General features: G+C 36.9%; 2 protein-coding genes across 2 annotated transcripts; both read right to left on the bottom strand.

Annotated features, from left to right (window-relative positions):
* Positions 1–599: 599 nt before the first annotated feature.
* On the bottom strand, positions 600–2,036 carry LOC106406865 (protein CDI). The gene is made up of 2 exons (XM_013847604.3): positions 1,708–2,036; positions 600–1,567 (listed from the first exon to the last, which is right to left on the bottom strand). Exon 2 carries the CDS (start codon positions 1,544–1,546, stop codon positions 803–805), a length of 744 nt encoding a protein of 247 aa, XP_013703058.2. The 5' UTR covers positions 1,547–1,567; positions 1,708–2,036; the 3' UTR covers positions 600–802.
* Positions 2,037–2,953: 917 nt separating this feature from the next.
* Positions 2,954–8,396, bottom strand: LOC106406696 (GPCR-type G protein 1). The gene is made up of 15 exons (XM_048754680.1): positions 8,244–8,396; positions 7,801–8,173; positions 7,631–7,731; positions 7,405–7,512; positions 7,198–7,318; positions 6,724–6,853; positions 6,383–6,461; positions 5,732–5,820; positions 5,469–5,561; positions 4,681–4,707; positions 4,490–4,576; positions 4,082–4,153; positions 3,749–3,879; positions 3,383–3,532; positions 2,954–3,165 (listed from the first exon to the last, which is right to left on the bottom strand). The coding sequence occupies exons 2-15, from the start codon at positions 8,013–8,015 to the stop codon at positions 3,099–3,101; spliced, it is 1,470 nt and encodes a 489-aa protein (XP_048610637.1). The 5' UTR covers positions 8,016–8,173; positions 8,244–8,396; the 3' UTR covers positions 2,954–3,098.
* Positions 8,397–10,059: the final 1,663 nt, after the last annotated feature.

The following is a 10,059-nucleotide window of genomic DNA, read 5'->3' on the forward strand; positions in this document are numbered from 1 at the left end:
AACTCTCTTTGGACAGCTTGGTCGAAAATACTCCAAGGAATAATTTGTTTACTTCTTGGCCAAAGTTGTAAACCATAGAATTGTTTGGATCTACATTTAGGCCCAAATGCATTCCACCATAAGCCCATTCGTCCAATGTAGCTTCTCGGGTGGTCGAATCAGCTCGGAAGATTAAACCAGCTTGCTCAGCTCGTTCAGATGAGTGTCAGTCCAGCTAACTTGAATATCATCTCGTCTAGCTTGCCAAGGTAAGTGTCACTTCGATTAATCTCGACCAGTAAGTGTCACTTCGATTCAGCTCGACCAGTTAGCCAAAGTAAGTGTCACTTCAACCAACACGACCAAAGTGTTCAGCTTGTCCTATGGGGTTTGAGCAGGCAAGGTTCACATCAGTTTCGTTTTCATCCCTAATGTGTTTTTGGTTTGTGTTTTATCATTTATTCCTGTATCAATTGCCTACAGCAGATATTGAGACTCCTACTATCCTCATATCAATTGGCTATAGTATAAATTGAGGTTCATCAATATGAGCTAACGATAATTACTTTGGATTAGTGATTATAATAAACCAATTAAGAACAAGTGCTGCATAATGTGTCACAAATAAAAATAAGTTGCTTCATTCAAATTACAAATAAAATATCATCACAAGGTACAAGTCCAACCCAAAAAAAAAAACGAATAGGTCTTAATATTGGTATTAGTGTGGCGAATAATTAAAACGAATTTCAATGAGAAAATGATAAATCCAAAGCCATTCCACAAGAGTAAGCTACATATTTGTGTTGGCAAAGTATCATACCTATTTTTCTGTGTTGTTGTTCTCTTTGGAGTACTCTTCCATCTCACCGAGCCAGAGATCAGCAAAGTCGCAATTCTTCCAAGCGTCGAACCAAGGCCCGCCGCGAGTAAAATGCACGGCCTTAGGCTGGGTGGCGGGATCGTTCTCGACGACCCTGTTATGCCCTTCAAGAAAGTTCCAGACGAAAGGAACAGACCCAATCTCCTCATCCTCCAGCCACTGGAACCTATGGAGGAAGGCACCGCTCTGAGTATTCACAGCCTCGGGGGTCAAAGTCTTGTTCTTCGGGTGGCCGCAGTTGTAAAGCACCATGGAGGACCAGTTCTTCCTCGGGTACACGGTTTGCACGGCGCCGTCCATCTTAGTGGTCTCTTTGGGAGTGTAGTCATGCTGAACGCACATGATGGCGTACTTGTCGTCGATCAGATCAACGAGCTCTTTAATGTCCGCGATGTAGAGGAAATCGCAGTCGACGAACATAGCCCAGCCTTGGTAGTCTGACAGGTGGGGAGTGAGGAAGCGTGTGAAGGAGAACTCGGTGCTCTCGAGGTTGTTTCTTTCTCTCCAGTAGAGGCCTCTCTCTCGGAGATCTGACTGGACGATGGGGGTGATCTCGACGGGGATGGAAGATCTCTTGGTGATGGAGTGGTGACAGACTTTGTAGGCGAGATCTTCGCGAGGGTCGTAACCGACGAAGATTCTGAAAGGTGTTGAGGTTTTCGAATCGCCGTTGCTCATGGTCATGGCGTTGTTGTTTGTTTGGATCTGCGTTTTTGAGTTCATAAAGATCTATTTAAAATTTGCTAATGCTCATGTCCGTATGGATAGAAATGCTAATTCTTAGATGATTCAAGTGAAAACAGAGAGTACGATATAGAAAAAATGCAGAGGGAAAATGAGGAGACCTGAGGAAACGCTTGGAGAGGGAGCGAAAAGAATTAACCACCGACACCAAAATGATCTTTTTTTTTTTGGTTATCTTCTTTTCTCTTTTAATCAGGAAACCAAAGTAGATTTGGAGCGACGAATGAGGAGAGTGGTGAATCTTAATTTGGAATTTGCTAAATTTTATGTGTGAGAGAGAGACTCGAGTTGACCCGCGTGTTGACTCGGCGTCGGCTTGAGCTTTATGCTTTGCCTCCCTTCTATACCATGTGCTTGCCGCTGGCATCCACGCTCTGTGCGCTTTCGCTATTATTTTTATTTATTTGTGCTTTTTTTCTCTTTCGAAAAATTTGTGGTTGTTATTTGGATTAACAGACGATTTAATAACAGTAAAATAAAGCACTTTCAAAATAATATTTGTAGACGGGTCATTCATATTAATAACATATTTTATCAATGTGGGGTACAAAATTCTAAATTAACAAATCTTAAATACTATAAATGATAGATTAAATTGAAAATATTACGTTTGATTAATATTAAAAATTTAATACAAATTGTACATGAGTTTAATATTATTACAAAATTAATTAGATACTTAAAAGGTTTATTTTAGTAAAAAACGAAATATAAATGTATATTTTAAATAATCTATTATTTAAAAGGTTTGTTCAAGTGAAAAACACAATATATATATTTATATTTAAAGTGAAAAATGAAATATACATTTGTATTTTAAATAAATACGAAATATATATTTATATTGTAAAAAAGATATAAAAAGATTTTATTCAGATGTTTAAGGGCATCTTCATCTCTGCTCCATTTTTTTCTCTAAAATAGAGTAAAAGTGAATATGGAGTAAGGAATGCTCCAACTCCACTTCATATCTCACTTTATAATGAAATTTACTCCATAAATGGAGTAATCTAATTTTTGTTTGTTCATCACTTCATTATGAAGTGTGAAATGGAGTAGAGTTGAAGCAATTTTACTCAATTTTCACTTTTACTCTATTTTAGAGGAAAAATGAAGTTTTACATTGGGATGCTCTAAGAAAAAACATAGAAATATCATTTAAGTAAACTTTTAATGAATGATCCAACTTGAAAAATCAAATATGAAATAAAGTCGTAATTTCTGTTTTAATAAAATAATTTAAAGTTGTACTTTCAGATTGAAATATATCCCGAGGAAAAAAACTTGAAATTTCTGACTTGATAGAACACCAGTTGGACGCTCTTGTTAACATGTTTGCATTATAAATAATAAAAACAATTATAATGAATGATAAATTGATAATGTACAAGTAAATTCATGAATTGTTTTTTTTTTAAACTTGAAATGGTACATTGTTATATGAAAAAAAAAACAAGTCAAACAATGAAAGTTGAAGCTACTTCAAGAGTGCTTATGCACTTGCAATTTCGAATATGAGCAAGAATCTCGTTGACTTATCCATCACTCCATCAGTAGAAACAACGTAGAAAGAACTTAACATAACTAAGTGTCAATAATAATATATTACTTAATGGTACAAGAGTGTATGTGTATGTATGGAGTTTCGAACCGATTAGCTAAAATTTCTCTCTCAGAAGTGTCAACAATAAACAAATAGCCAAGGGAATAAGCCACACATTATGCAACCGTTACTAGTAATAACTTGACTTTAAGCTTTGTGTAGGCCAAGCTTACTCAATGGCGTGCTTATCAGACTGCCTAGAAGTGTAGTGTGCAGAAAGCAGAAGGAGAGAAAGAAAGGCGCTAGCCACAAAAATTGCATCGAACCATCGATGATAGAAATCAAACTGGATATCTCCACCCAATACATCCGTTATGATTCCCCTGCAAAGTTACACCCACAAGCTACAATGCTTTAGATTGCCTGTTTCCATCTTTTAAACTCAGCAGCAAGTATGGTTTCTGACGCATTCAATGCTACAAAGGTTGCTTCTCAACAAGTAGAAAGTTCCATATACGTACGAAATCTCTAGCCAAAACAAGCCATCAAGTACTTTAAATTTTAAGGAAATTAAGATATAACGATCTCCTTTTGCGTACCTGTACTCATTTCTCAAGCTTTTTCTGATAAGAAGAATGGAAGACAAAAAGTACATCCCCATGATTTCAGATAGGAAAAGCACAACATTGCTTGAAGAACCACTTCCCACTCTCGACACTGCAAAGAAAAACTGCACCATCCACATACTACAACTCATTAAACCAATACTAGACCGCACTCAAACTCAGGAGAAGACATCAAAAGGACTGCATGAGAAATTATATGAACGTGGCTTTCATCGAAAAATATCCAGGGGCTTGAGTGCACAGATGACAATACAAGGACACACCAATGAAAATGAAAACAATTGAGAAACTAGAATAATAATTCACCTTCATCAAATTCGTCAAGAATCCCCTTACAGAAATCACAATCAACATCCCAATAAACAACAGGGAAATATACTGCAAACAAGAAAGAAAGAAAGAAACAGGGTTAGAACAAAGTTGTACAATCCAGCAATCCTTACGTACAGAAATTGAGAAGTCGGCATAAATTTCACATTTTCTGATAAGTTAGGTCATATAACTAGGCCTTGAGAAAGCTATGATCTCTTTATTTAGTTAACTTTGCATTCCATCAAAGCCAACAGAAAGTGAGATATGTCTGAGAGAGAAATGCCTAGGCTTTTAATTCGAGAAAGAACAACATTGTAAAAAAGAAAGTAATACCGTTCAGGTTGGATTTCTTTAGCTTAATTACTTCATTATCTGAGATAGCATACGAAAAGTAACACAAACCTGTGAGAGCAAGGCAGCATCTACTCCTATATCAAACCACCGCAAGAATATGCTGATCATCATTGTAACAGGATCTTTTGTACCAGCCTGTAAACAAACTGATTACTAGCAATTTCATGTAGTAAGAGGCACACAAAATGATTCATTAAAGGACAGTAATGATGTATAATGAACTTAAAACAAGTGAATACCTCCTTGAAGACAACACTTTGTAGAGACTGCACAAAACAGAAAGTGAAAACAATGAAGAAACTAGAGTTACTTGTTCACGGTTACAATTAGAATTTGAACAAGGGATATAGAAAACAATGTATATAGTAAGGTAGAGATTTCCATAGAAAACTATTAACTATTTCCGAGCCGCACGGTATAAAGGGTTTCAGAAAAAGATAATTAAATGAAGAACTGTCCAAATCTAATAATCAACTGATACCTTACAGCATAACGCTTCAAAAAGTAACAAAGAGAGGAACATCAATAAAAGCGCAATAAGAGTAGTTATTCAAGACTAAATGGAATATATTTGTCGTATGAATATAATATGTAATTTTATGAATGTTATAAAATTTTGAAGAACGGTGATCCTTTTATTTATAAAAAGAATGATTAAAAGAGAAAAAAAATTGTTGAAAAAGTATCTAACTGACGGGCACAATTTTGAAGTATCATTGAGGAACTTATTCCGTAAAATCTATTTTACAATCCTCCAAATATGTTACCATTCAAACCAAAAAGCTACCCAAGTCCACGTGGATACCAACACACTCTTTCAAAGGACAGTAAAGAACTCAAAGAAAAAATTAAAGCAATTTGATCCCTGCCACAAGTATCTATCAATGAAACCAGCATTGGTTACAAGTGTTATTTTCATAAGCATGCGAAGCAGTTTAAATTCTCTTGCAATTGATACGAGGATGGAGTATAGGGTAGAGTTTACAAAATAAAAAGCTAGAACCTCGTTAGAGATGCAGAAAATTACCTTCAGCATTTTATACACACAATAAATGGAACATGCATAACCAAGTAAGTTCTGCACATGACCCCTCCAAGTTCTAGAGAAGGCAGCAGCATCCTGAAAATAGGATAGAGTTAGAGCATATGTAAAAAGAGTATCACAACCAAAAAAAGACCACCAGAAATAGCATATTAAGAACAGAAAAGTCAACCAAGTAAAAGATGTAACCACCAAGTCAGTGAGTATAATTCTGTAACGAATCAAAACCGAAGCAGCTGAAAGCGAACCTTTGCTTGGCGTAGCTCATATATTTCCAAAAATAACTGCTTTGACAACTCTTCTAAGCCTTCCACCTCCGCCTCCAATATTTTTATGTCTTCTCAAGAAAAAGTATCAATAAATTAGGGGGATATCACCAGAAACTAATCCCAATAACCAAGGAAAACATGATTGCAAGTGGTACTTGTGTTAACAACTTAACAAAAACTAATCTCAAAAACCAAGGAAAAAAATATTTCAAGGGGTACTTGAAATCTTGAATACAATTCTTCTGCACTAGATAAAAGGTCAACTCAACATTTGTATGGACAAAAACAGACGTAAGCCTCGCACTGTAGTAAGAATCAACGTTACTCTTTGGGTTTAGAGTCTTCTAGATAACAAAAAGGACAGTACGGTTCCCTTATGTTGTTATAGTTGATCGAATTACTAACAGTACCATCAAAGTAGAGAATACATCCCCAAATAGAGTAAATAACAAAGGTCCTTGTTCCATTAATATAACCAGTCTCACTCTCCTAAAGCCAAAGCCGCTAAGATTAATGATTAGTAACTATTTCAAACTAAGGAATTTGTAACAACTCGTTTCAGTATCTATGCCAAAAAAAAAAATTTGTGCAGCACAACAACACCTCAAAAAACAAAACACGTAAACTGACCTTGCTCCTTTTGGTCATCTTGAACCGATCGCACAACAGTCCCAACAATTCTTCTAAAGAAAGAGCTACGTTTTTGATTCTGGGGAAAAAAAGCATTACATGGTTAGCTGCCAAACTCATCTATAGTATTGGTTCCTTTTATGACAACATTCTCAGTCTATATGGCTTGCTCACTATTGCCAAGTAACAGGACACAAGCATTTCAGAGTACAATGAGTAACTTGAAACATAAGAATAGTCCTCTTCCATAAGATCGTATATTAAGTATGAGAGGTAAAAATACAGTGAAGCTAGACAATATAATCATATAAATTATGCCGGAGGATAAAACAATAACAAACCTCTTCTGATCCTAGATTTCGTTCCACCTCCAGTTGACACAGAATAATTTTCTTCTTCTTTGCTATGCACGTCTCAGTTGACTGCATCAGCTGCCTTTGCAAAGATATTATATCTGCTTCTCCAATCTCCCTAAAAGTGTGTGAAAGAGAGAAATAAAAATGTTATTAGAAAGCAATGTCTTCTAGACAATCCAGCAGATTCCCAATCACTGAAGTGACAAGCCTCTAGAGAATGGAGATATCTCATGGAAGTATGTGGTGCATTTCTAAGCATATTGTTACACATTTTTTGTTCCCACCATCTAATGGAAGAACATGCAGGTGGGCAATATATACACACGTTATGTATGCTTTATTATTCAGCCAATTGAATGTTGCAGCTTACGGAAAAGACTCTATTGGTGGGTTAAGCATAAACCAGAAAAGGGAAAAACATAGACCAGTATATAGCAGTTATGGGAAATATAGTGTTACCTAATGAAGAGGGAAATATAGCTGTAGGGCAAATTTACAGCTCCAAATCCTGATAAGACAGCCATTAAGGTCACACCAATGACCCCAATTCTACTGACCAGCTGAGGCATGGTGAAAAAACCTTGCAAAGAAACAGAACATTTAGTCAACAAAAATTCCACAAAACTTTGTATGATGAGAATATTGTGATGCACAAGCTAGTAGTACCTTTATCTGATGAAGGCATGGGAAAATGAACCCCCATACGCCAGAAAGCATAAAGGAATGCTGTCAAGAATAAGAAAGCCGCAGCAGAGGCACGCTCCCTTCTTACACCTGAGATGTTTGTTTAGGATAACAAATCATTGTAGTCTAGGATAATCAATCGTTAACCAATTATAAAGGATTGCATTCTAAACAAAGAAAAATCTATAAACGGAAGAGGGAAGCTTACCAGAATTACGAAGCATCAAATAGCAATGGTAATAGGGCAACATGAAAACGAGAAGCAGTATCAAACAAAAGAGATCCACCTTCCAGTTCACCATCCTTGCCCTGCAAAGAGGCGGCGGCGGCGGCTAGTAAAGTAACAGAAGAATCTAGAAATCAAGCTTTGGGACTTACTCTCTAGAGAGAACAGGTATGATCTCGAAGAGAACGAGCTGCAACAAGTTACAAGAGAAGGCGAAGACGATGCTGAAAATGATCTGAACCAAAGCTCGCTTCTCTTCGTATTCCTTGTACAGTCGCCGATTCAGGAACCATAGACCTGCCCATCCTAACAGACACAGTGACGCCATCACCACCGCGCCTTCGTAGATCGCCAATCCGTAGCCCATCGCTTATTCCAGATCTCTCTTTCTTTCTCCTCGCGAGTACAGGAAAAAACACTCAGATCCGTTTCTTAACAACCTCCATGGCGATTCAGCAGCAGCTTTTCTATTAGCTTCGCGAGCAAGCTTTTGTTTGTTTGATTTTCGATTCCGGTGTGCTGGATCTGTAGATTAAAAGCTCAATTTCCGAAATAATTAAATTATTTAGTTAATAAAAAAGGTATTTTAGAATACCTTATTTGATCGATTAGGGTTTATAAGTTCTACTAATCATCATCATCATCATCATCATCACAATCACCACCACCAACATCAACGTGACTTTACTCGAACTCGCGGAGTGGAAGCGTATAGCGATGCTAACCGTCCACTGAGCTACACAGTAGTTGTCACACAAACGGCTCACAATAGCTTAATCAACGCTTAATTAAAATTTTCGTTTTCTATCCCTCACAAGTTCACAATAGTTGGCTTTCATATCAAAATTAAAAAGGAAGATGTTTACAAACTAGTTAAAAAGCAAGGTCAGTTGAAAAAGTTAAGTAGAACCAAAATTTTAAACCTACAACCCAAATTAAATTGGATAGTAGCATTTTGGAAGGTTCAGAGGAAGAATGATCAAATCTGGTGAAGAGACAAGACATCATGCCAAGTCGACCAGGAGAGGAAAAATGACAGAAATTAGGCTGATCGGAGCCAAGCTCGCATCATCTAAGAAGAGAGAGAAGGGTTGTCTTTCCTAAAACTTTGAATCTTGTTTCACAATTGACGAGCAATGGTAATGAGAATTGCTTCCGAAGAGCGAAAGTTATTTGTATGCAGTCTAGAGTTTCACTCATTCCAGATCCAGTAAATGGTGGATTGACAAAGCAAACAAATTAGTAGTCTTGAGAACCTTGGCGGAGGCAAACGACTCATCTAAGAGATTGTACAAGACCATCTTCGCTGAGGAAAAAACTTACATCTAGCTGAGACCAAGGACCATACATCAAAATTGAAGTTACATTCACAGTACAATCAGCAAGGTATTACAAAGAAAGCAAAGATGGCTAACTTGGAGACCCCAACAAATGAGTGTCTCTTGTAGAAATCATGTCTTGAACAACAAGCCAAAATTAGAAAAATGTGACGAGGAATGCCTCTTGTGATCCAGATCGCCAAAGACAACTAACATCAGTTATGTGGCCACAAAGGTAATTTTATACTGCACATGTTTGAAACCTTTGACTGACTTCTTCATGGACTTTCCACTCGTAGTAATCATGAATACTATTGAGCTGAATGGTTGTATTGTGAGACAGTAATTGAAGTTATGTTTCTAACCTTGGAGAAGGGAGATACCATGATCCATTACTATGTATGGAAGCTATAGTTGCGAATAGGGGGATGCCTAGTGTAGAAGTTGTAGCACCCATGAAATCATGAAGACAGTCAAACAGACTCCAATTATCAAACCAAAACCTTCTTGAGTAACCATTCTGCATCATTTACACCGAGTCCACCTTGGATTTTCATAAGAGCAACAGTCACCCAAGCTACCTTTGCAGTGTTGTGACTTGCTGCATCTCCCTTTTTTTTAATCAAATATTGCATTTCCCTTCCACTAAAAGTTACTATATAAAGAGTTTATTTTCGAGATACATGCTTTCGGAAGGAAAAAAAAAGCAAAACACAAGAAGGTAATAATACTTAAAATGATTGTTTTAGTGAGAGAGAGTTTTCCAGAAAAGGAAAGCGACTTAACTGACTAGAAGCATAATTTGCTTTAACTTGTTGCAGTAGACATTTGCAGTTTGGCAGAGACAGCTTCCTAGAAATTATAGGAACACCAAGATATCATAACGGTAGTGAACCCCGAGACATACCAGTAGACAGGGGCGAAGCCAGACCTTTTTCTTAATGGGTGCAAAACAATTAACATAATAGAAATGTGGATATCGAACCTGTGTTGTCTGAAAGTTATGGGTGCACCCTTGCCAAATATGCCATTTCCAACTAATATGTCCAATGTAAAAAATGAAATTTCTAAATACTAATGGATGCTCGTGCA

The sequence above is a fragment of the Brassica napus genome, chromosome A2 (genome assembly GCF_020379485.1).
Source record: "Brassica napus cultivar Da-Ae chromosome A2, Da-Ae, whole genome shotgun sequence".
Lineage (NCBI taxonomy): Eukaryota > Viridiplantae > Streptophyta > Magnoliopsida > Brassicales > Brassicaceae > Brassica > Brassica napus.

Bases quoted from the DNA above. Each gene is read 5' to 3' on its own strand.
- LOC106406865 (XM_013847604.3), bottom strand. From the start codon at position 1,546: ATGACCATGAGCAACGGCGATTCGAAAACCTCAACACCTTTCAGAATC.
- LOC106406696 (XM_048754680.1), bottom strand. From the start codon at position 8,015: ATGGGCTACGGATTGGCGATCTACGAAGGCGCGGTGGTGATGGCGTCA. The intron at 6,854-7,197 runs GTAACACTATAT...ACACACTTTTAG, and splicing joins TATATTTCCCTCTTCATTAG to GGAGATTGGAGAAGCAGATA. The intron at 4,708-5,468 runs GTAATTTTCTGC...TGTTTTGTGCAG, and splicing joins GTGTGTATAAAATGCTGAAG to TCTCTACAAAGTGTTGTCTT.